This window comes from Chrysochloris asiatica, unplaced genomic scaffold (assembly GCF_000296735.1).
Source record: "Chrysochloris asiatica unplaced genomic scaffold, ChrAsi1.0 scaffold00015, whole genome shotgun sequence".
Classification (NCBI taxonomy): domain Eukaryota; kingdom Metazoa; phylum Chordata; class Mammalia; order Afrosoricida; family Chrysochloridae; genus Chrysochloris; species Chrysochloris asiatica.
This window is the reverse complement of record NW_006408533.1, coordinates 1,152,547-1,179,254: the sequence shown is the minus strand read 5'-3', so window position 1 is coordinate 1,179,254 and position 26,708 is coordinate 1,152,547. Positions and strand designations below refer to the sequence as shown.

Genomic DNA, 26,708 nt, shown 5'->3' with positions numbered 1-26,708 from the left:
AAGACTCCCAAAGAGATGGAATGGCACAGTGGCAGCATTTCATTCTATTGTGCATGGGGTTGCTATGAGTTGGAACCAACTCAGTGGTACCTAAAAGCAAAAGGGCATATCCTTTAAGGATACCATACAAGATTCCTATATTCAATTTTTGTTATTATTTGCTGTTTTTCTCCTGAAGGGCAAATACAGTATAGAAGATTTGGAAATGTTTGCATAGTCCTTTGTTAGAAGTGGTGCTGAGTAATAACAATGGTCTAGTACATCTTTCCACTCTTAATACTCAGCCCCACTTCTAATAACAAAGGCGGCCAGCAGCTCCTTGGAAACCCTATGCAGGGTCGCTTTGAGTTAGAACCTACTGGAAGGCACTTAACAACAGCAGTACATCTTCCATTGTTTTGTAAAGAAAACTAGCCGTGTGACCCCTTCCTACCTATTGTATTCTGTTAGCTTTAACAATAGTATGTATAACCAACTCTTCTCACCAGGTAGTTTTTGTCCTCAGAAGAAAGCTAGGATTGGGAAGCCAAATGGAATGATTGGTTTGTTAATTCACTATTTTAGAAATAAGACCTACCTCCTCAATTGAACTGCATATTCCTAAGGGTTGTAATTACTTTTTATGCCTTACTGTAGTCCAGTGCTTAGCATACGCAGTACCTCACCTGTGTGTGTTCAATAATTATTTACATCCCAGGAGACTGTGATGTCAGAGGCATATTGAAGAGATGGCTGAAGAATTAATACAATTAACAGTGACGATTAAGATATTGGTTTTATGCTGACAAATCATCATTTAAAGAGTTGTTGTTGTGGGTTGTGAAGTGCTGACAAGTCGGTTCTGACCCATAGCGACCCTGTATATAGGGTTTCTGAGGAGCAGCTGGTGAGCTTGAACCGCCGACCTTGAAGCTCAAAGAGCTTTGCAGTCTGGCACATTAACCCACAGCTCCACACCAGGAGTTTTAAAGCATACACTGCATTTCTTTACCCCATAAATTATAACCCTGTGAAATACATAAAAGTTTTATATTTTTAAAGCGCCTTTGTTGTTGTTCAATGCCTTCATGTTGGTTTCAACCCATAGCGACCCTGTACAGGGCTTCCGAGGAGTGACTGATGGGCTTGAACCGCCGACCTTTCGGTTCAAACAACTTTGCAGTCCAGTGCATTAACCCACAGCGTCACACCAGGACTCCTTTAAAGTGCTTTAAAAGATATTTAATTTTTTAACAAGTGGAAAATAATGTTCTTTAAAAGACATTTATTTTTAATGGAAAATAATATTACCAAAAGAATATAATAATTTGCTCATATTCTTCAAAGAAGGAGATTGTTTATATAAAATAATATATATGCATCATTGAGTGCCAAAGTGCCAAAATGATGGGAATACATGGTCATAAACCAAAATTAGATTTGCTTCTAAACCCGTCCAGATGGTGTCTTAAGTCATGAATGATGCTGCGTGGGGTGAGGGAGGCGCCTCAGGTAGTCAGTGTTTTTGAAGGTGCATTTCCTTGCTGTGTGGTAGGCTCGAGTTAGTGGGCAGGACAGCCATTGAGACTGACAGTCCCCTGGACTTGGGCAGCTTCAGTGATGTGTACAGGAATGTGGTTGACTTGGATATTCTTCAGGCAGCCAAAAAATGACTTCCACACAGGCAGCTTCAGCGTCTTCAAATTGGCTGGAAGAGAAAGGAAAAGCCACTTGGTGGATAACACACTGCAAAATAAATGCTTCTCATATTTAAAAAAATAAAACAAGTTCTATTAGAAAGAGCTAACGGGACCCTGTCTTAGTCTGCCCAGTCATCTCCTCCTCTTTAAGGAGGCTTCCTAAGCACCGCCTGTAATGATAAATGAGCAACTAGGTTGTTTGTCTAGTTCTTCAAAGAAGATGCCACAACTCCTATGCTTCCTATGGGTCACGAAAGACCTATGAAATTAAACTGTTGGAGGGACATGAAACAGCGAAAGATAATAAAGCAAAATTCCAGCCTTGTGTTTGACTTGCACCACAGCCTGCCTGATACTGGTATTCTGGTCCCACAAAGCTTAATAACTCACTTTTCAAACTAAGTACCTGGAGAAGGGAGACCCAATTTTTCAGCTCCTTTCCTGGTCTCAGGCTTCCAGGTAAATGCAGTCTTACGAGATGCTGGTGAATTATAAGCTGGAGACTAGGGGAAGCAGCAATAATGTATACCTAGTCTCCTGGTGTGGTACTGTGGGCTAATGTGTCAGACTGTAAAAGTCGTTTGAACTGCAAGGTATGTGGTTCAAGCTCACCAGCTGCTCCTTGGAAACCCTATACAGGTTCACTTTGGATCAGAATCGACTTGACAGCACTTAACAGCAACAGTCCTGATGTGGCGCTGTGGGATAATGGCTGGGCTGCAAGGTGTGTTTAAACAACAAGGCCAGTGGTTCAAACCCACCAACCACTTTTCCAAAACCCTATACAGAGCTGCTATGAATCAGAACTGACTCGACGGCACTTAACAACAATAATATATTGAGCCCTGGTATGGCGCTGTAGGGTAAACACTAGACTGGTAACTACAAGGTGGGCAATTCAAACCCACCAACCACTCTCAGAAACCCTATACAGTATAGCTATGTTCTTGGAAACCCTATACAGGGTTGTGATGAGTTGGAAGTGACTTCACAGAACTCAGTAACAAAAATATTGCTGGCAATTGGGGTTTTCCAGTGTGAGGGCCAAGGGTTTCACCAGCCTCATCTCCTGGGCATCAAATGCTCTATAACAACCGGCAGACCAGGGCATCCCATTGATTGGGTTCAGGTGAAAATGTTAAGGGCCGACATGGGGAAAAGTGAAATGCAGAAGTAAAGAAAAGCGTTACCTGGGACATTCCCGATGTGTAGTGGCTCTTGAGTGCTGCCAGGTGGGAAGGTGAGTTGTCCAGCTGTGTAGTTATTGTCAGTGTCTAGTCCCAGATGTAGGATGTGTTGCTTTATGGTGACTGTGAAGAAAGATTAAGGTAAGTCAATTTCTTGGGGAGAGGCCTATTCAGTGTCTCCACTGTTTTCAGTTTAGCTCACCCCTATTGGAGTGTGGAAGCACTGTCTGCAACAATTTGGTTAACCTCAATTTGTGTGATGCTGTGGGTTACTAGACTGGACTGCAAAGTCGGTTTGAACTGCAAGGTCAATGGTTCAAGCTCGCCAGTTGCTCCTTGGAAACCCTGTACAGGGTTGCTATGGGTTGGAACCTACTTGACAGCACGTAACAACAACAACAACAACAAAACTTCCAGGACATGAGGTAGTGTGGAGGAGCTTCTACATACGTTACCAAGTTTAGTCCTTACAATAAGTGTATAGAGGAAGATCTTATCGTTCCTGGTTCACAGATGAAGTCTCTGAGTGTAAACACAGATCACTTACTCAGCTTCTAACTAAAAGGTTGGCAGTTCAAGGTCTTCCAGAGGCAACTCAATAGAAGAAGAAGGCCCGGTGATCTTCTGAAAATTCAGTCACTGAAAACCCTACGGAGCATAGTTCTATTCTGACACACACGGGGTCACCGTGAGTCAGAATGGATTCTACGGCAACTGTTTTCTTAAACTGTGGCTTATTGAAGAGATGGCAAGATGATTATAATTTGAAAAAGCTGAGACTCAAGCACTAGTCACCTGTCTCCTGAAGCCATGCTTATTATATAGCATCTCAGCTACTTTCCAAGAAGATATAAACTTCAAAAAACTGACTCCAGAGCAGTAACTTCTAACCCTCTAAACAAAATCTCTCCCCTGTTAATAATAGCTAATTTCAATGTAGTTAACTTTCAAAGTCAGCAGAGACCACATTTTACAGAAGGCATTTTAACTAATATAGTTTGTAGGTTATTAATGCAATAACAGAGTATATTTGAAATAATATAACTGTTCTCCACCTAGTGGTTTGCTTATAGTTTGTATTTATATCTAAATGGTTATTGAGAAAAATAATGCAGTTGTGAGTTTTAAAATTAAAAGCAAATTCTTACTGAGCATTCACGCTACACTAGATATTGACTAAGCACTTTACTTGCATTTTCCCATTTAATTTTTACAACCCTAGGAGATATACACTATTTTTTACCTCCATTTTATAGATGAGGAAACTGAAGGCAAAAAGAGATCAAGATCAAGTAACTTGCCCATGGTCACACAGGGTAATGAATAGGAAGGAGATTTGAACTCTGGGACTGACTTCAGAGCCAGAATCGAAGTCACAATGTTAATACCTCTTTGAAAAAACAATGATAGCTTATGGCTAACCTTAAGGAACAAACATCAGTATGTTGTAGAGAACTTTATAGAAATACATTTTGGGAATGAGAACAAACCTGTCAGTCTGGTGGGCTGACCCTGACCTTGGTCAGGCTCTATTGGCCTGATGTACTGATGTTACATTTGGAATACTCAAATCAAGAAGGGAAGGGCCAAACTGGTTCAGCATATGAACAAGAGCCTACAGGACGTCATACCTGTCACCGAGTGCCACTGTCCATCACACAGAGACCGCTTTGGTGTGACTGATGTAGAGATTCCTCCTGCCCCACTGTCCACAGAGGCTGTGACCTGAAACAAACAAGCATTTTCCTATTTCCTCCGCTATCTTCCCTTTCCAGCTCATGCCACTTGACAACCAAGGACTGTGTTAAAGAATGGTTCCCACTCTTGCATCAGGTGTCCCTGGGTGGTGCACATGATCAATGTGTTCAGGTGCTTGGAGGCTTAAGTCCACCTAGAGGTGCTGAAAAGAAAGGTCTGGAGATCTACTTCCAAAAAACCAGCCATTGGAAATCCTATGGAGTGTAGGTCTACTCAGACCCTGACTGGGTCTCCATGAGTTGGCACTGACTTGGTGGCAAGTGGTTTCCCCCCACCACCACCAGGTGACCTCATGGGAGTCCAATGTTTTGGAAGAATCCCTCTGCCGTATTCCTTCAAGGCAAGCAAGCTGCTAACCCAGGACCTGCTTAAAGCTGCTGCCAATGGCAAAGTTATGCATTCCCACTAGTGCAAACCTCACCCCTCAGATTCTGCTCAAAGGTGACCAATTAACATTAAGAAGCCTCCTTAGCAAATAATATCAGACAGGAACTCTGTTCAGAAGGATCTGTGAAATTGAGAAGGTAAAAATTCTGACTGAGGTCTACACCAGGCTTCTGCCAGGGCCACTCAATCATAATTCAGGAAATGCATTCATTATTTGTCAAGAGGGTCTCATCTACAAAGTTAAAAACGCTAACTGACTGCATTTGTACTGGGCATGTCAGAGGTCAGGCACTCAGCATGCTACTATGCATCATCCTCCCCCAACTCCATGCTCTAGGTCAGGACCTCCTCCATGATAGTCCCAGGACTGGCTGAAGGTGAGTGAAATGAGAGGACTCAAATAAGCACGTCTATATATAGTTGACATTTAATTTGCATGTAGCTAGACTGTGCAGTCTGTTCTCTGGGAGTTTTCCAGCAAAACAATGTCTCTGCAGCTATGCATGTCAGCAGGTCTTCTGTTTGTTTTGGGATGATTTCCTATCCACAGACTCTCACTGGAGATCCTTGCTACCTGTTTCTTGGAAAAGTTGGCCTGGCCTCAACTGCCCAGCTAACAGATAGTTGATTGCATCTCTGGGTTACCAGAAACCAGCTCAAACTTCATGGCTACAACGTGAATAGCAAATGGTCAATGAGTTTGGTTATCTTACTTTCCTCTGGGATTTTCCCCACACCTATTTAGTAAATGGTAGAAAGACAGCAGTGAAAGATGCATATGGTCAATGTTTGAGCCCATTAGTAAAAGAGACTTTCTGAAAGAATTTGGATTTAAAAAGACCTTTTTTTTTTTGAGGACACTGGGTAGTGAAAAATCAGATACTGACTCAGTGACAGGAAGGATAAAGCAGCAGAAGCATGTATGGAAACCCAGTGGCTGGTATCCTGCAGAGGCTAGAAAGGCTGATGTGTTATGTAGAGAGAATAAGGGGAATCTGAAATCTACGTCAGTGGGCCACAGGCATAGGTGTGATGTGGTGTAGACAACTACTGAGAAAACCCAGATTATCACTTCTGGAACTGGCCTTATACATCAAGGAAGTGATGTGGTGACTGTGAAGGGGAGGAGGAGATGTTACATTAGCTGAGTATATGTCACTTTCTAGAACTTTGACAAAAGTTCTGGGATGTGAGACTTGTTATCCACATTGTACAGATAAGGACAGTGAGGCTGGAAGAGGTTAAGGAGCTTACCTAAGGCCATAGAACTATGGTGGAGCTGGAATTCAACCCAGTTGGCTTGGGCTTTCCCAGTTTTAAAGAAAAATGACATGATGTTTGTTGTTGCACTGAGGGGACTGCAATCATTGAGATGAAACAAAGCGTATAGTTTGTTGAATGTAAAATTGACGATCTTGTCTGTAAACCTTCACTCAATTCACAATGAACTGATGATAAAATTACTTGTTAAATAAATGGCATATTAGCCCTGGAATCCATTTTCTATTCTTACATCACCAACTGTGATCTCTAAAAATGGCATCATGCTCTGATGTGAACCCACGGCCTTCCCATTCTGTTCAAAGGCTACGTACCTTTCCTGCCTCCAGATAAACATATAAATGCCTCTCCTGGTGATGGCCAATGTGTATTAGGATCCCAGTGAGACTTCTCGGGCGAATGCTGAAAACAAGCTTAAATTCTGGACCCAACGATACAGCATTATCTTGAAAAAGATTTAAAAAGGAAAGGTTAAAATTCAAGAAAAAGGATGGAGATTTTAAGATGCAAGGACAAACTTGACCAAATGGATTCTTACCAAGTATGACATGGCCTCCTCCTTGGGAGAAATAAACGCCTTTCTCTGAAGAATCCCCCAAGCAGGGAGACACCCCAAAGCTTGTGGAGGGAGTATCCAAGTGTTTTAAATTCAACTGAAAGTTCGCCAGGCATCCCACAAAGCTGTTCTGGGGAAGGCTCTACAATCAAGCAGAAGAGAAAACAAAGTTCATTACCCACAGCTCTCAACAATGAATGGACAGCCAAGGTAAAGGCAGCTTATTGATAAAGGGGAAGTGAGGTCCATCCTTCCTGTTTCAAAGAGTCAGGGGGCCTGTTTCATTTGGCTCTCTATCCAGAGCACCAAGAAAAAAAATGGGATACCAGATGTCTGGTTGGTACCTACAGTTCAAAGGTGGCACCAATCCAAGAGGCGTGTATGTAGGGGTAGGGGGTAGGGGGAGGTGGCAGTTGCTATCTAGTGCTGGAACAATAAGAGGGAAGCTGGCCTGACCCTGATACCACAGAAAGATTTGCATCAAGAGGAAATTTCCACTCTACAGCTTCACCATTTCTTTGCAGGTACAAACCACCTCTTAGGGCTTCCTAAGCTGGGGTGATAGCTTAATGTAAGGCAGCTGACTGGCTAAAGAGGCTAAAAGGTTCCAAAAATAATAGAGTGTAAAAGACTCTCTATATTGTTGGTCTCAGTGCACCACCAACAAATCATGAGTGCCACAGAGTTAAAAACAAGACACAGAGTTCATCTTCAGTGGGCTTCATGGAGCTCAGGCCTGCCTGATGCTGGTCTGAAACAGGGTTCCTCCACTGAGGCCTAGGGACAGCTTCTGTGAGCCGTTAAATCATATGCCACATGTTCTCTGCATGGGCATGTTCTTTCTTTTTTTAAAGTTTGTACTGTGAATTGAGTGATAATTTATGGGAGAACATCGGCTTTACTCATTGCTTCCTTACAATGATTACAATGCCCTCTGTGCATCATCATTCAACAGTATTTGCTTCTATTCCCTCTGTGTTTTGGTACGAGGGGAGCACATATACATTTTTCTGGAGAGAAGGATCGTAGCTTACTTCAGACTCTCAAAAATGTTGAGAATCATGGAACAGAATATCCCAACTCCCTTCTAGAAGAAATGCTTTTGTTGATTGTTGTTAAGTGCTGTAGAGTCGGTTCCAACCTATAGAGACCTTATATAGGGTTTCCAAGGAGCAACTGGTGAGCTTGAACTACTGACCGTGAAGTTCAAACGACTCTACAGTCCAGCGCATCAGCCCACAGCGCCATACCTGGACCCCTATATGTATGTTGTTGTAGTTGTTAAGTGCTGACAAGTCGATTCCGACCCATAGTAACCCTGTATAGGGTTTCCAAAGAGGAGCTGGAACCATGCAGTTCAACCACCGACCATGCAGTTCAAACGGCTTTGCAGTCTGGCGCATTAATCCACAGCACCACACTAGGAACTATTAAATGAGAACCTAGTTTGCTATATAAAATTTTTTTCCAAAATCACCATAAAATATTTTTTAAAAACCAAAAATGTCATTGAATGTATTTTGCAATTCTTGAACATGCTATGTCATTACAGTGATAACAGGCAGTCCCTGGGTACAAATGAGGATGGGACAGGCACACACAGTTCCTATTGAACCTCACATGAGTCTGTCTGCGCCCATGAAGATTTACTCCTGAGCAGTGGGTCTGGTAGTAAAAGAAAAGGTTCAAAGATTTAAAAGCTGCATGCACAGCAAATGAAGGGGATTGTGACCAGGGATTTGTTGTTAATAGGGATTGGTTCAACCTTTTCAAAGTGAGGACAAACTTAGACAACGTTAAAGGAAAAGTAGAAGTTGTCTCTGTGATAGATGTTCATAACCTGGCGACTGTCTGCATATTTGAATGGGAACTGCTTTTATCAATGGCTCTTAAGTGTAACTCTGTACCTTTGGTTTCTCTGATGGAGAAGATCCCAGGTAAACTGATATTCCGATGCTGAAGGTGGAATTTCCAAACAAACTTCCTTCTCGGGCCCTCAGACCATCCACAACCAAGCGTCCCGTTTTTCCATCTTGCCCAAACACCACCTAAAGAGTGAAGAAAAAAATGTTGATTCCAAATTTACTCTTGAAAATTAGTGTGGTATTTTATTAGCGGTCACAGGAAATTAAAAAAAAAAAAAGTTTTACTCTTCCCTCAAATAGCTTTTGCCATCATCATTTCCTTAGATATTGAAAAATGTGACCTAAAAAAATTGCTTACCTGTTGTTCAAAAATAAATTAATACTAAAATATAATTATATATGATGGAAACTTACACCAAATACAACGAAATGAAAGGCCAGAGGCCTGCATAGAAAGAACACCACATAATAAAGTGTGAAGGATGGTCTGTGTTGAGGGAGAGGTTGCAAGGCACTCTCTCCCTGATCAGGGCTACTAAGGTGTTTCTTTTTTAACAAGAAGATCTCAACTTTGCTATCAGATGGTTATGAGACTATTCATTGTCCCCCAAATGTATATGCCATTCTGCCACCTCTACCCTCTACTATCTACTGACTTGTAGGGCTGAATGTCTAGTAGGTACCTAACTCCACCTTAACAAGTTTTCATCAGCACTCCTACCTTCCCCAGCAATAAAATGCTCTTTCCTGACCCCACCCACCACCCCCTCTCTATCTTCTCCATCTCAGTAACAGCCCAACCATTGGCCCAGTTACTGCTCTGAAATCACAGGACATGATCTTGATGCCTCTGTGTCTTTCACACTCCAATCCAACAGCAAGCCCCTTGGTTCTACCTTCAGAACCTATTCCAGAGGGCCCACTTTTCTCCATCCTCACCATGGCCTCACTAAGCCAAGGCAATAATATCCACTGGTCTCCCTGTCAGGGACAGGTTAGGACCCCTTTGCCCTTACTCCTCTCCTACTAAACAGGGATCAAGGAAGGGGGAGAGGACATCTCTAATCCAACAAGAATAGTAATATTGAGAAGAACAGCCTGGAAACAAAGATATTAGGAGCTGAAACCCTAATAGAAGTAACAGGCCACGGGCAGACAACCTATGCAGATAACACGTAGCGCTGACAAATGCAGAAGGCACCCCATTTCCAAAAAGTCTCCGCCTCTTTACTAAAAAACAATAAATATTCAACATACCATTCCTTCTAATCAATATGTTTTAGCCTACCCTTAAAGGAAGAGACCCCATACCTTTACAAGCCAGTGCACCCCAACCCCAAAGGGTCTTCTCCACTCACAGAGACAGACCCGCTTCTCTCTCTGAAGCGTACTTTTGCTATGCAATAAACAGGTTCTAAGTGAACACATATTTGTGTGTGACTGAGAAGGGGCAACTCAGTGGGACGAACTCTTTAGACCCCGAGAGCGAGAGGGACCAGGGAAAAAAGTGACATTCCCACCACCCCTCTCACACCCTTCTAGTCCCTTCTTTTAGTGGGAATTTAAAGGATACAAATCTGTTCAGCAACTCTCCTATTTAAGACTGTGGCTCTGTACCCGAAAGTTGTTTTGAACTACGACGTAAGCACAAACTCAACAGTTGCTCTTCAGAAACCCTATATGGGGTTACTGTGAGTCATAACTGACTCGACGGCACTTACAAATACAACAACAAAGACTAAAGTGGAGGGTCAGTGAAAAGGAGCAAGACCCTCAATGAGATGGATTGACACTATGTTCCCACAATTCGCTCAAGCATAGTGAGCAATGATCATGAGGGTGGCAGGACTGGGCAGTGTTTCCTTGTGTTGTATACAGGGTGGCTATGGGCCGGAAGCTACTCAATGGCACCTAACACCAACAACACAGGCTCCAGGGGCATTCAGAATGAAACCCCAAATCCTTAGCTTGGCCTTCAAGCCTTAAACGATCTAGGCCCTGTGTCTTTACTGTCACGTCTTCCTCTTTTCTATTTGGTTCACTTCCCATAACTCTGTATGACTGTTGCTTCTTGCAAGAGACCTTCCTAGACTACCCTATCAAAAATGATCTCTAGTATTGCCTTACCATGTTGTTTTTTTTTACAAAATCTTTACCAGTTATACTGAATATTTTTTGTTTTATGCTCTAGGAAGGCACATAAATTACACATTATTGAACAACTGCATGCAACTTTGTTGTTGTTGTTAAGTGCTGTCGAATCAGTTATGACTCATAGCAACCTTATAAAGGGTTTCTGAGGTATGTATGAACAGCTGACCTTGTGGTTCACAGTCCAGTGCTGATCCTACAGCGCCACACTAGGAGTCCAGGCCACTTAAATTTTTTCTGAGGTTCACATTTCTCATCAGAAAAAAGTATATAGCTAGGTTCCTTCTTGCCTTAAACTGTGTTTCTTTACATCTAGATGCCTTTAGGCATGAGTTGAGATGCTAGAAACGAGGGCTTTTAAGCTTGTGCTTTGGGGAGGCTTGGAAATAGGTCCTGGAGGAGAGAAACTGTTCTGGAAGCAGCGTGGGAATAGACAAAGGGGGCCAGGCAGCCCAGGGGACCCAGGGGGAAACAGGAAGTAAAGACCATCTTGGCATTAGGACAACATGTGCTGGAACAACCCATGGTGTGGGTAGCAGGTGGAATTGTTGGTGGGCTCAGCACTTCCAGCCCCCTGGCTACTCCCAGTAATTGCACCTTTGTGCCTGGGAAGAATGCTCCTCTTTCCAGTGACCCAAACACTGAATGAATCTGCACCCCTGGAGGTCCCCTGGAGACCCCAGTGCAGCCTGAGCTCTCACCGTGTGCCACTTGCCATCATTGCATTTCTCTTTGCTTTTCAGTTTCAGTTTCTTCCCTTGTGTTCCTAATGCGAACACCAGGCGTCCTTTTGAAAGATACAGAGCCATAAAGGAGTTCTTGGTCCCCGTGTAGAACACGAGCCCTCTGGACGATGTCGTCTGCACATCCACAGAAAACTGTGACCTGGGAGGAAGAGAGAGTCAAAGGAAAGAAGGAAAATAAAGGGTTTTCAGTGTTTCTCTGACTCTGAGAGCTGGGTGAGCAGCGAGCAGGCACTAAAGCCCTTGTTTTACACACGCATAAACTGAGGCAGGTACTGTCTGCAAGGCTTGTTTCCTTGGCAATGTTTAAAAGCCATTATATTCCAGCAGTTAAAATGTTTGTTTCATTTCCTTCTTGCTTTAGGGCATACTGAAGAACTTCTGTGGCAGAATTTAGCTATTGGTGTCAGTCCTAGCACCTGGTAAGAAGAAACATTCCTGTACTTTTTAAGTCCAATGCATGTAAAATATACATTTTTTTTTTTTAATGCATTTTATGGAGAGGGAAGATTTGAGGGGAGGTGGAAGGACAACTTGAACAGGTTGTCTTATTGAATTTAAATCAATCCCTATTAATTTAAGCATTGATAATGCTTGTTGTTATTGAGTGCCATCCAGTAGGTTCTGACCTATAGCAACCCTGTATAGGGTTTCTTCTATAGGACACATTTAATGCAAAGACACCAAATACACTTCACTTTTTCCCATGTGTTTTTATACCTGCTGTTGTTGTTAAGTGCTGTAGAGTCAGTTCTGACTTATAGCAACCCTGTATAGGGTTTCTGACGAGCGATTAGTAGCTCAAACTGACCTTGCAGTCAGTTTGCACTTTATCCTGCAGTGTCACACCAGGACTCCTATCCCCCTAATATATTCCACCTATGATGGAACAGGACCAAGTAGGAAAAGTAGTAGATGGAAGCTAACATACACTTGTATGATGGTTATACATCACAGGCAAACACACTTAGTTTTCAATGAATCACCCCCAACTTTTGGTGACCCAGGCACAATGGGATTGGACCATTGTGATCCAGAGGGTTTTCCCTGGCTGATTTTTGGGAGTAGATGACCAGGTCTTTCTTCCTAGTCTATCTTCATCTGGAAGTTCTGCTGAAACCTGCTCAGTATCACAGCAACATGCAAACCTCCACTGATACATAGGTAGTAGTTGTGGACGAGGTGCCCTGGTTGGTGATCAAACCTGCTTTTCCCAAATGGAAGCCAGGCTTCTACCACTGAACTACCTTCTGTGAAAATTCACATCCATCCATCCATATACTCATTCGACAATTGACAAATATTTAATGAGTGTGTACTATATACAAGGCACAGTTCTGGGCATTGGGGATTCAGTGGTGGACACTTCATGTCTTGAGGTATTTGTGGCTTACAGATGCACTGAGAGGTATGGAAAGGCATGAAAAAGATGTGGGTACCAATAAGCCCCCATCAGATGCTCATGTTTCATGTCTAACTGCACAGTAGGCAGGGCCCTGATTAGAGCTATTCCCGCAGTGCCTAATACATAAGAGGCACTCAATAAGTAATTACTGAACTGAATGGTAAATGGAATATATGGAGATAGAATCTAGACATGGAGGGGGATGTGCAGAGCTCATTCTCCTTGCTTTTCTAACATTGAGAGGCTGCACGAACACCGAAATACACACTTATTCTTTAGATTAGCAAGATTCCTTGAGGGCAATGTTCTTCAAAATGAGAGAGAAATCTATATTTGTTCAATTAAACCAAGCAGATGGCGACCAAGCTCAATTATTTCCCCCTGGTATTTCTGTGTGCCAGTGTGGAGATTTGGAGAACTCAAGTTGGCCAATTAGAGCTTGCTATGGAATTAAAGCACTCTACATATGTGGGCTTGATTATCAGATGTGACATTTGCTTTGCAGGAGAAGTTGCTTAAAGCAACTTCTGGAAAAGACTAACACCCCAAAAAGACATCAGTAGATTCAAATCAAGAGTGCATAATGATGCTGTAATTGTGACTCTTTATTGTTGGGAGGTTGGGAGAGTAAGGCAGACAGCCAGAATAGTACTTCAATGTATATATCAAAGGGTTGAAATACTGGTAAATATTTTAAAGGAGAGTTTTGAAAAAGAGCTAGAACATGTATCAGAATGAGAACAGTGGGTAAGGAAATCTCAAATCTGACAGCTGCGATATTTGGAAGTAACAGAATTTAAAAACTGTATTTACTGATGCCTTTTTTCCTATGTCACTTGTGGTTTCAAAATGTTGCTTTAAAAATTATTACATATAACTTCTTGTTGAAAGGAAAGATAGTAGAGTTGAATCATCAGAAAAAGGCCAAATAATTCATTACATTGAATAAACTGTGAGAGAAATGAAAAAAAGAAAAGAGCTGGGGAGGGGGAAATATGGGGAGGACAAAGTTGGTGGAGAAGTGGAGCAAGTGGGGAGAGGAGATGAAGGGATGAGGGGAGTGAAGGTAGGGAATCGGGGAGTAGAAAGGTGTGGGGAGAAGGCCAGAGCTCCGAGAGAAGATGGGGAATGAGCAGTTGGGGAATTTATAAGAAGAGATTGTTGTCGTAAAGGTCAGCTTGATCTGTGATGAGAGTCCCAGGCTTATGCAGACTGTTAATACAACTGAAAGGCTGGGAGTCTGAGTCCAATCAGAGGTAGCTTGAAAGAAAGGCCTAGTGATCTACTTCCGAAAAATCAGCCATTGAAAATCCCATGGAGCACAGTTCTACTCTGACACGCGTGTAGTTGCCTTGAGTTAGAATCAACTCAATGACAACTGGTTAACTGACTGGAGTTGGTGCCTCCCTATGCAGGAATAAGTAAGGAAGATGCTGGTAATAGAGGGACAACCACTCTTTGCCTCTCCACTTTACTTTTCCACTAGAACAGTTTTTGCAAATCAGGGATCCTGACACATTCTGAGGGTCGACTGGAAACATGAAGTTGCACAGACTTTCTCTTGTAGAACACAGGACCCTTTCCCTGTCCTCTCATCTGTTTGGAAATCACACACAGGGCTCACCAAGGAGCCACCACTACCAGCTTCTCTACAAGCCAGAATGTCTCCTCCCTTTAAGGAAAGCCTTATCAATCCTGTTTTACTGATGAGAAAACTGAAGATCCAATTTAACAACTTGAGCTGTTGCAGCAAGTTGACTTATGTTATAGAGTGGAATTGTTCCATAGACTTTTCTTGCCTGTGTTCTTTATGTAATCTTTATATCATCAGGCTTTCCTTCAGCGATAACTCTGGGTGGGTTTGAACTGCGAACCTTTAGGTTAATAGTCCAACACAAACGATTTGTGCCAGCTAAGAACTTCGAGATACGTATTATTGTTGTACGTGCTGTTGACTTGATTTTTAACTCATAGCAATCCTATGTGACAAAGTAGGATTACTCCATAGGGCTAAGAGTGGCTGCAATTGTCATGGGTCTTTCTGAAAAGGGGATGCTGGGGGATATTGTTAGGTGCTGTCTACTTGGTACCAACTCATAGCGACCTTATGCACAACAGAATGAAATACTGCCTGGGCCTGCTTCAACCTCACAATCATTGCTACACTTGAGACCACTGCTGCTGACACTGTGCCAATCCATCTCGTTGGGGGGCTTCCTCTTTTCCACTGACCCTCCACTTTACCTAGCATGATATCCTTCTCCAACGACTGGTTTCTTCTGATAATCTGTCCAAAGTATGAGGAATGAAGTCTTGTCATCCTGGCTTCTAAGGAGCATTCTGGCTGTACTTCTTCCAACACAGATTTGTTTGTTGTTCTGGCAGCCCATGGTTACTTTTAATATTTCCTTCCAACACCACAACTCCAATGCATCAATTCTTCTACAGTCTTCCCTGTTCATTATCCAACTTTCACATGTATATAAGACTATTGAAAATACTGTGGTTGGGATCAGGTACACCTTAGTCCTCAAACTGATATCTTTACTATTGAACACTTTAAAGAAGTCTTGTGCTACAGATTTGTCTAATGTGATACGTTACTTAATTTCTTGACTGTTGCTTTCATGAGTTTTGATGGTTGATCCAAGCAAAATGAAGTCTTTGACAACTTTAATTCTTTTCTCCATTGATAAGAATGTTGTTTACTGGTCCTGTGGTGAGGATTTTTGTTTTCTTTATATTAAGATGCAATCCATATCAAAGGCTGTGGACTTTGATCTTCATCAGTGAGTATTTTAAGTCCTCTTCACTTTTACAAGCAAAGCTGTATCATCAGCATATCACAGGCTGTTAATGAGTCTTCCTCCAATCCTGATGTCCCGTTTTTCTTCATATAATCTATTTGCTCAGCACACAGATTAAATAAATATGGTGAAAGAATACAGCCCTGGTACACACCTTTCCTGACTTTAAACCATTTGGTGTCCCCTTGTTCTGTTTGAAAGACTGTCTTTTGATTTATGTACCGGTTCTTCATGAGCACAATTAAGTGTCCTGAATATTCAGTCTCCACAATGCTGCCCATAGCTTGTTATGATCTACACAATCAAAAGCCTTTGCGTAGTCAATAAAACACAGGTAAACATCTTTCTGGCATCTGCTTTCAGCCAAGATTCATTTTACATCAACAATGATATCCTTCATTCTAAGTCTCCTTCTGAATGCAGCCGGAACCTCTGGAAGCTCCCTGTCAATGTACTGTTGCAGCCATTTTAGCAAACTTTTACTTGCTTGTTGCTAGATGTCATAAAACTGGTTCTGACTCATAGTGGTCCGATGTACAACAGGACACAGACTGGCCAGGTCCTGTGCCACCCTCACAATTGGCATGGTTGAACCATTGTTGTAGCCACTGAGTCAATCCATTCTGTCAAGGGGCTTCCTTTTTTCCCTCTAATCTTCTAGTCTACCAACCATGATGTCCTTCTCCGGGGACTAGGGTACATGAGACAAAGCATTACCATCTTTGTCTTTGAGAAACATTATGGCTGCACTTTTTCTAAGATTTATTCATTCTTCTGGTTGTTGTTATTGTTGTTATGTGCTGTCAAGTCAGCTCTAACTCACAGTGACCCTTATAAGGGTTTCCGAGGAGCGTCTGGTGAATTTGAACCACCAACCTTGCAGCTTAAACTGACCTTGCGGACCAGTACATTATCCCACAGTGCCAAAGGTAGTCCAAGATATAGTCAATATTCTTTGTCAACATCATAATTGAAATGTATCAATTCCTCTCTGGTCTTCCGTAGTCATTGTCCAGCATGCATACGAGGCAATAGAAAATACCATGGCTTGGATCAGGAGAATCTTATCCTTAAAGTGACATCTTTGCTTTCTGACACTTTAAAGAGGTCTTTGCAGTAGATTTGCCCATTGCAATCATTTGATTGCTTGACTTCTGGTCCCATATTTGTTGGCTATGGCTTCAAGTAAAATGAAATCCTTGACAACCTCAACCTTATTGGTCCAGTTGTGAGGATTTTTGTTTTCTTTATGTTGTGTTGTAATCTATACTGAAGGCTGTAGTCTTGGATATTCATCAATAAGTGCTTCAAGTCTTCTTGGCTTTTAGCAAGCATGGTGTGTTATTTGCATATTTCAAGTTGTTAATGAATCTTCCTCCAATCTTGAAGCTGCATTCTTGTTCATATAGTTCATTTTCTTGGATTATTTGCTCAGCATACAGGTTGAACAAGTATGGTGAAAGATAAAACCCTGACTCACACCTGATTTTAAACCACTCAGCATCCCCTTGTCCTGTTTGAACAATTGCCTCTTGATCTATGTACAGGTTTTGTAGGAGCACAATTAAATGTTCTGGAATTCCCATTCTTTCCAATGTTATCCGTAGTTTGTTATGGTCCACAAAGTTGAATGCCTTTCCAAAGTCAGTAAAATGCAGGTAAACATCTTCCTGGTATTTTTGTTTTCAGCCAAAATCAACTGACATCAGCAGTGATATCCCTTGTTCCAATTCTTCTGAACCCAGTTTGAATTTCTGGCAGTTCCCAGTTGCTGCAACTGTATTTGAATGATCTTATTTGTTGTGTGCTGCAGGGAAAGTATAATGCCCCCAAGTAAATAGAGAGTTAAGTGGAGGCTTGTTGTTAAGTGCTGCTGAGTTGGTTCCGACTCATCATGACCCTGGGGTGGCAGGTGAGATTGAACCACAGACCCTGGAGGCTTAGGAAGTTTAAATAGCAGACTAGGCAGCCATGGAGTTGTACCATGCAAGGGTCATGTCAAGAAGACCTGCGGTGGGGGCACCACTGACTGGCAGTTTTCCATGCCACGGGGTCAAAAGAGGCACTTGATGAAACCTCGCATCTGCTCCCAGCCAAGAACTGAGCATGACAGAGATACTAGAGCAATGCCATTTAGGCTAGACCCTGGACTCTTCTAAAGGGTGATTTCATTTGGGGATGGCCCTTCAGCTGGGCAGGACTTCATCTTAGCTGTACTTTGATCTTGACTCTTCCTGTTCCATCTTTGTTCCTTCCCCTTTCCATGCACAAATATCAGACTAGCATGGCAAGCCTGCAGGCTCTCCCCACCTACTCCTGCTCCCCATTAGATCTTTCCCCCAATAAACTGCTTGCCCACCTTGGCATCTGTACCTTAGAGGATGTAAACCAGCAAATGGCAGGAGGTCACATAGCCAGAAAGCTGAGATTTAATAAGTTAGGTCTTAACGCCAGGTCTTTTGCCTTCTGAGCAGTTCTGGCTCTCTGTAGACTAGTCACAAAGAAATTTTTGGCACCTTTTCATTTATGTCTCCTTCAAATCACTTGAATATGACAAATTTCCCCTGACATATTTCTACCTATTCCTTCTCCCTCAAAAGAGATGTAACTTTTTAGCTTAGAATGTCCAAATTCTCTAAACATTTGATTCTGAGTTTGTGTAAAAGGATGACTTGCTTTTGACTATTAAATGCAGGAGAAGAAAGGTGATTTGTCATGGAAATAGCAGCTTTGGAAAGAAATCACAGCTTTATTTTTAGAACACTGCCAATTCTAAACTGGAGCTAATTGTTCCAGCCGCTGAGTAGTGTGTTCCAACCATGGGGGCTGGAGGGGAAGGAGCATGTGCAGACAATCATGCTACCTGTCCTTTGCAGACTGACATTTCTTTTACCAAGAATGGCAGTGCCACCTTCACTGGTGAGGTCATGCTGGTCAGCCTTCCCTGAGGAAGGATCAGAGTCAGGCTCTGAGTTGGTTGGTGCTGGAGATGTTAATGAGACTATACCTGGGTTTCAGCAGCTCCTGTGGAAGTGTGAATGTCAAGTGGCTGGTAGGACTGTCCCCAAACCAAAGAGCTCCATGACTGGCCTGGGCCTGGGGAGGTAGCTGGCAAGACTGTGCATCTCTCCACACCTCCGTGCTCCTCAGGGAGGCCACAGGTGTGTCCTGCAATGGCTGCGTGGGAGACAAGCAAAGTGTTAGGTTAGTGAGTTATCAGGAGAAAGGAGAATAATGCTTGTCTTGCTAACTACCTTGAATCCTTCATCCTCAGAGATGAATTCAATAGAGAAATCAAGGACCAGGCTCACTGTTGAGGACCTTTGGAGAGTATGCTCCTAACGCCTTCAGCCACTGGATCCTCCTAATTCCCCATAATGCTCTCTTGTGGCTCTGACATAGGGTGTCTTGCCACTTGTTGCTGTTGTTAAGTGCCGCCGAGTCGGTTCCGACTCAAAGAGAACTTTTATAGGGTTTCCGAGGTGTGGCTGGGTTTGAGCCACTGACCTTTTGGTTAGCAATCCAGTGTTTATCCTACATCACCACACCAGGACTTCATCCTGCCACTAAGAAGGTATGAAGCAAGGCCGAAAAGGAGAGTGTGTCATTTTGGTGGTGGTGGTGGTGGTATGCGGGGGAACTAAGCTTATGGGAGTTTAAAACCCCTTCCTTCCTTCCTCTTTAAGGAGGATATACGTTGTTCCCATCCTACACAACTCTGGTCTCTTTTCTAAAGGTTGAAAATAGGACCAGCATACACCCAGAGCCCCAGTCCACCTGAGCATCAAAAGAGGGCCAGCATTTGGCCTGCAGCACCAAGACTTACACAGCCAGCTAAGGGGCTGAAGCCCTTCCCCTTTCTCCCCCTCGTGGCCATTCCTTTGGGCACACTTGTGAGAGGTGAGAGGATGACGAAGGTGGGAGCAGGAAACAGAAACGGGGTAAACCACAGCCTTCTTTGCTTTTATCTGTGTTGCAAACCACAGCACATATGATACGTCCTGATCTGGGCAATGCTTTAAATAGCGCTGCATTTTCATGCAGAAAAATGACCATCATAAATGCCAAAGGTGACAAGAAAATTTGTTGGAAGAAACTGAGATTCACAGCCCCTCACCCTTCTCTCTGCTGCAGAGCATCTCAGCCACTCCTGTAGGGCTCAGAGCTCAGCAGGCCTCCATTAGGCAAAGCTTAGAGCAGCGATTTCCCTGCCAGGGACTGGTTTCAGAATGAACATATAACCTAATTCTGGCCAATGAGCCTCAAGGGGAAGTTTGGGGGTGGGGCTTGTGATAAATATTTTCTTACTAAAAGAGAAAGGGGGGGGAGCGAAATAAACTGGCAGAATGATTGCAGCCTTTACTGAATGTTGTCCAGCGAAGGGATGTTGCCTGCAGGGATTTGAACTGATGGCTGTCGTAACAAGGGCCATATATGCACTGCTTAGCAATGAGATCTGTTGCCGTGATACTCGATCCAGTAGGAAACAAAAGAGCCTTCCCGGGTTCTAAGATGGTGGCTGACTGTGCTACTTCGCCATAATGCTCGACCCAAAATTCCTGCCACAGTCCTTCCTCCTGAAAGCTTCAGGGGCCTGATGCAGGGTATTGGATTGTTGGCAGGGGTCTGGAGAACAACACACATTCAAGTCAGATGAATTTTGAGTGAGGACAGCTGTGTGTTTCCTATATTGTTAGATGACATCAAGTCAGTTCCGACTCATAGCATCCCTACGCACAATGAAATGAACCACAGCCTGCCTCTGCACCATGCTCACAACTGTCATGCACGAGCCCATTTTTGCTGCCGCCATGTCAATCCATCTCTTTGGAAGTTTTCCTCTTTTTTGCTGACCCTCCACTTGATCAAACATGATATCCTTCTCCTGAGACTGGTCCCTTACATTGGAGGAAATTGACTCATAGGGAGGTTAAGTAATTGTTCAAGGTCACTGTTAGGAACGGAATTGTGTCCCTCCACAAAGATTTGTTGACATATTAACTCATGTATCTGCGAATGTAACCTTAGCCCTTATCAGATGTTATCTGTTAAGTTACTGAAATCATATTGGAGTAAAGTAGATCCTAATCGCAACTGAATTGTATTTTACAAAAAAAAGGAGAACAGATACAGGGTCAGGGTTACACAGGGAAGACACCATGTGAAGATGCATCAACAAGCCAAAGAATGCCAAGAGATGCCTGGGGCTACCAGAAGCTGGGAGAAACAAGGAAGGGTCTTCCCTAGAGTCTTCAGAGACAAGAGGGCCTGCCAACACCCTGAATTCAAACTCCCAGCCTCCAGAACTGTGAGGCAATACATTTATATTCTTTAAAGTCACCCACTGTGTGGCATTTGATTATGGCAGCTCTAGGAGGTAAAGACAATCACACAACTAGTAAATGATAACACCCAATTCAAACCCAGGAAGTCTAACCCCAAATCCAGAACTTAACTATTGAGCTACGTGGTCTTCTTGTTGCTACTGAGCATTTGGAAGCAGGATTTATGCCTTATTTTATCTAACCGGGAGGATATTAAATAAGTGTACTCACTGATCTCCCGTATCAATAGTCCCAGTTTTACCCAAGTTCCGAACCCAGCAGAGACACCTGACAGCCTCCCACCAGTTTTATTCCACCTGATGTCCTGCAGACAGCTGTCATTCAGTACGCCACAACTGACTCATCCTCTTCCCCCACAAATGCTTGTCCTTTGAACAGTATCTCCATCCATTCAATAACCATTCTTGTTTATGAATGATATCTCCATCTATTCAATAACCACTCTTGTTTATGAATGGTATCTTCATCCATTTAATGATCCAGACTAGATGTCACAGAATGATTGGAACTCCTGCTTCTCCCTTGCCTCCCACATTGAACTGTTATCAGATTCCTGTATATTCCATCTTCTAAATAGCTCTTGAGTCTATTTCCTTCTCTCCATCACCATCATCACTGTACTGTTAGTCTCCCAGTAACTTTCAGTCTTACAATGAAAAAAAGAATATGTGACTTCATTCCTGAAGGGGCAATTCTAAAGATGTTCTTTTCATAACAGTAAAATGACAACTCTCTAGGATTTATGAAATCGATTTCATCTAAATAGCATAAACCATTTCTCAATATGTGTAATCTGTTCAAAACCCCAAATCACTGTGCAGCAAGTAGTTGATATCAAGTAGAAAGTGTGTTGAACAGATGCTCCTTGCTTTTTTGAATAGTCTGAGTTCAGTGCACCTAAATTTGAATTCCAACTCCATCTTCCACCTGCTTGGGAAAATCACTTATTTTCTGAACTGTGGTCTCCTTCTCAAGAAGATGTGGCTAGTTAGTACTCACAAGGTTATCTGGAGATTTTTAAGAAAATCCACTTAAAGAGTTTAGCCCAATACCTGGTACATCCAAGCTGCTGAATGTTACCCATTAAGCATTAATTCTAACATCAGACCTCAGGCACAGTAAGGAATCCCTTAAGCCCTAACCCTGTGTTTGATTCTAAGTCCTATCCCTATGTTCAATTCATTAAGGTGTTTCCAGTCTTTAAAACAAAGAATTTAATTTCCTCGCCAGTCTCTCTTGGCTTACTCATTAGAATCACCTGGGATTTTCACAAAACACGGAACCCTGGACTCACTCCAAGACTGATTTCACCAGGTGGGAAGGAGCCTGAAAACTGGGATTGTAAATGCGCCCCAGGTGTCTCTCAGGTGCAGCTGAGGCTGAGAAACCCTGGTCCCAACAAGGACAGAACAGATGGGTACTTCTTGTCATAAGAGTTGCATTTAGGCAGAGGAGAAGTCTGAGGAGGAGAAGCAATATGGACCCTCTTTTCTAGAAATTCAGAAGTGTCAAAATAATACACCATTAGCTACATAAGCGAAGTTTTATTTGTCTATGACTGCAAAAACTGTCAAATTTCCATCAAGATCAAAGCAGAAAAGGAAAGCACTTGGAGTCTGTTGATGTCATTCCGTGGGTGTAATTCAGGCCAACAGTCCCGCTTCATGGAGCACTGACCCCTGTCAAATTATGTGATCCACATGTCTCCTCACCCTTTGAGTTCCTCCCCCATCATTTCCCACAAGGCGGCTGTGAGCTCACTCTGGAGAGGAGTAAAACCCAGCATAAGGGCTGGCACCTACCTGGTTGACACTGAGAGTTCTGGCTTTGTTAAACCTCGTGGAACCTTTCAGCAACATTAGAAAAGGTGGTGTTTTTAAACTGCAGTCTCCCAGGGACACATCTCTCTTGGAAGATGGGTGGATCAAATCTAGAACTGCAGGGCTATGTGATAATCTGAAACAAGGACAGAAATGTAAGCTGCTGCCAAACTTTGACACATTGATGAAGATACCTGGGCAGAGAGAGCTCATTTTAAAAAAACACACATTCTTACTGTCACGGTTTCTAGGTAAACGTTCACCTCTTACCTGCACATCTAGAGGAGTTACAATGTTGGTGTAGTCCCTAGAATCCCCAGCTCTCTACCTTGCCAGCAGAGGCTCCAGAAGTTTGTATTGACTTGCCCTGCCAAATTGTGGCAAGGCCAGAATACCATGGCTCTTTCTTTGGAATGGGCATCATATATAAATATGAAAATGAAGTATGCAAAGAAGAGAAACATGAGCACTGGGGATTATAGAATGTTAGCAGCAGGAAACCTCAAAAGACAGTGTATAGGTTGATTTCTTTTACTATGTTTGAGTAGAAAAGTCTCTCTCTGAAATGAGAAAAAGACATCAGTTTGTTCTCTCTCAGGATTGTTGTTGATGCCTTCAGATGGTGGGGAGCTGGTGCCACTTCCCCGCCTATCTTCTCCATCACTGCCCCTTTCTGCTCCAATCAGGAGGCTCCATGTTCAAAGGAGCTGCTTCACCCAACCAGAAGAGGTTTGAGAACTCAACCTGGCCAGGTGTGTGGCGCTCTCACATTGGGAGAGACAACAGACCTCACAGAACCTGAGGCCAGTGAAAGGTCTCTTCTCTAAGAATGGTCATTTTGTATTCCAAAAAGAGAATATCTGGATGAGTTATAAATTTTGCCTTAAAAACAAAAAAATCCGATTCAGCAATGTTAGTAAGATCATTTAACGTTTGCAGGGATGTGCTGGGCTCTCTGTTTGTGAAAGATCATGTTCAATGCTCTGGTGGCTTGATTTCTTAATGTTGTACTGGGTCATGCATTTCTTTGGCTTTGAAAACTGAGGAGAGCTGATTAAATCTAATTGCACAATTTTGATTAAAACAAAATAAAATTTCAGTGTGAATATTTTTAAAGGCCACAATCTGAAAGTTCATTTTAATGAGGCTTTTGCCAAGGTTATGAGCCGCTGCTCTTCCAAAGGGAACCTGTGCCCAGGAGCCTTTTATTGCTTGCTTTTAAATACGTGTGTCTTTCCAGGGTGCTTTGAAAGTTGGTGACATGACACTGTTCAGCATATGTGCACAATCCCTCCAACCAGCGAGCTACCCTCTCAAATCTTAGATAACCTTCCCAGAAAGGATCACCTACCTCTGGACAAAAACGTTGCTAATACAACCCTCAAAGTGACTCCCGCCCAGACGTATAGACTGTGGGGAATTTGAAAATCCTTGTAGCTTTTGGTTATTTTTCAGAGGCTGGTCATCAATTAGAAGCCGGAGTCTGAAAAAGCATGAAAACAAATCAAGGATGAGAACTGCTAGGAAAAAAAAAAATTCCTTATATGTAGTCAGCTAACTATCTTTGACCCAGGGTCAATATCATTTATCTAAAATAACTAGGACTTATTTTTTCAGTATAGAAATATTTTTCATACATTTCCTTTTGCACATCAAATCTTTATTAAAGTATTCTATACTTTAATATACTGGTGTGGCACTGTAGTACCAACACAGGACTGCTAACCACAAGACTGCTGTTCCTTGGAAACCCTATACAGGGTGGCTATGAGTGGGAACTGACATATATACAGAAAGTGCAGATAAAAGTCTGAAACTCTTCATGATTATACTTTTACAAAAATAGGCAGAAGCATAGAGACTAATTATTAGTAGTTACCTGGAGTTGGGGGGAGGGAAGGGTTAAAATGGCAAAGTTTTATTATATATATTTTACCAAATAAAAACATTTTAAAAGAGCTCAGTGAATTTTTACCATGTGAACACACCAACATAACCAACTTCCCTATGCAGAAACAGAGCCTTACCCACACTCCCGGGGGCCTGTTACACTCCTGTTGGGACTCTAACCTCCCTCCTGAATTCTGATACAACATATTCACTAGTCTGTATTTTAACTTTGTATAAATGGAAAAAAAAAATAGGGGATGAAATCTTTTATAAGACTTCTTTCACATACTATTCAGTCTGTGAGGTTCATCCACGTGGTTGTATACAGTTGTAGAACCTTCATAATCTTTGTTGCTTGACTAGAGCATATTGGATCCATCCAACTATTGATTTATTATTTTAATGGGAAAATTGCATAGAACAAAAAGAAGGCCAAGACTTACTAGCAAAATCATGTCAGAATCGAGGACAAAGAGAGGACCAAGAATTCCATGAAATGAAGTAAACTGTTTGTAGCTCTGGCAGAGAGGATTCTACTCACCCAGAGTTGTCGCTTATCACAGACACATAATGCAGCAAACCATCCATGTACGTCTGGGGAGATTTAAAAATGGGGCTGCTGCTATCCCTGGTGCTCAGCTCAATGTGACCTTCTTCCAGAGTGACCTGCAGGCTACTTGTCTGAAATCATCAACACAATTGCATTTAAGGACTGTGCATGTATCAATATGAAATTATGACCAAAACCATACATAAAATTGGTCAAGATGTTTTAACCCAAATGTTTTGATTTTGCCCTCTGACTTAAAGATTTAAAAATATATATATATTTTGACTCCATGTTTATGAATGGAGTCCTGGTGTGGCGCCACAGGATAAAAAGTCGGTTTGAACTATAAGATGGGCAGTTCAAACTCACCAGCTGCTCCTCAGAAATCCTATACAGGGTCGCTATGAGTCCGAACTAACTCCACGGCACTTAAAAACAACAACAATATTTATGAATATAAGGAGCTCTGGTGGCACTGTAGGATAAGCACTGGACTGCTAACCACAAGGTTGACAATTCAAACCCACCAGCCACTCTGAGGGAGAAAGATGAGGCTTTCTGCTCCCATAAAAATTTACAGCTTCAGAAAACCACTACAGGGTTGCTATGAGTTAGAATGGACTCAGTGGTGATGGGTTTTTAGTTTGATTTAAGAATACAGAAATCTCATGCAAATTACTTCAACACAGATGAAACTTTCAAAAATTTTGAACCTACATTCATTGTTGTTGTTGTTGTTAAGTGCCTTCGAGTCGGAGTCGACCCATAGCGACCCTGTACAGGGTTTCCGAGGGTGTTAAGTCCATTTTATTTCTTGATCAACTATATAGGACAGTCAAACGGTTTCAAATGTTTTGTATTTTGACATTTAGTTTACTGAAATTATTTTCATCAGGATCAATGCTTTTCTGAATATATATTTTTAATGAAGATTTGCTTCATCATTTGAGTTTTTTCATGTAAAATTAGAACAATGAGACCAGTCATTATGAATTTTCATTTATGATCATGATCTCAAGGAAGTCTGATTTTTCCCATGTCAAACTCTATAGAGCTAAAATTTGCTAAGATGATTTCATTCTTTCAGCTGATTTTAATATCATTGATTTCTTTTTCTATCAAATACAACTTTTGCAGTTTTCAACAAGAAGTGAGCTTTTAGTCTAATCTTTCAGTGTAAAGCAATTTCTAAAGTATACAGTAACAGTTTTATTTGGGGTTGATTTTTTTTTCTGTTTGCAATATTCACATTAATTATGGATTGCATAAAAGAATGGTTTTATA

General features: G+C 42.2%; 1 protein-coding gene across 1 annotated transcript in view; it reads right to left on the bottom strand.

Annotated features, from left to right (window-relative positions):
• Positions 1–1,541: 1,541 nt before the first annotated feature.
• Positions 1,542–26,708, bottom strand: part of LAMA3 (laminin, alpha 3) — a 368,228-nt gene continuing 343,061 nt past the window's right edge. Inside the window, exons 65-75 of the mRNA XM_006835121.1 lie at positions 25,416–25,555; positions 24,336–24,467; positions 22,967–23,120; positions 18,827–18,996; positions 11,566–11,749; positions 8,756–8,896; positions 6,831–6,990; positions 6,607–6,737; positions 4,498–4,591; positions 2,870–2,989; positions 1,542–1,687 (exon numbers count right to left, since the gene is read on the bottom strand). Coding sequence (XP_006835184.1) covers positions 1,542–1,687; positions 2,870–2,989; positions 4,498–4,591; positions 6,607–6,737; positions 6,831–6,990; positions 8,756–8,896; positions 11,566–11,749; positions 18,827–18,996; positions 22,967–23,120; positions 24,336–24,467; positions 25,416–25,555 — 1,572 coding nt within the window. The remainder of the gene's footprint in view (positions 1,688–2,869; positions 2,990–4,497; positions 4,592–6,606; positions 6,738–6,830; positions 6,991–8,755; positions 8,897–11,565; positions 11,750–18,826; positions 18,997–22,966; positions 23,121–24,335; positions 24,468–25,415; positions 25,556–26,708) is intronic.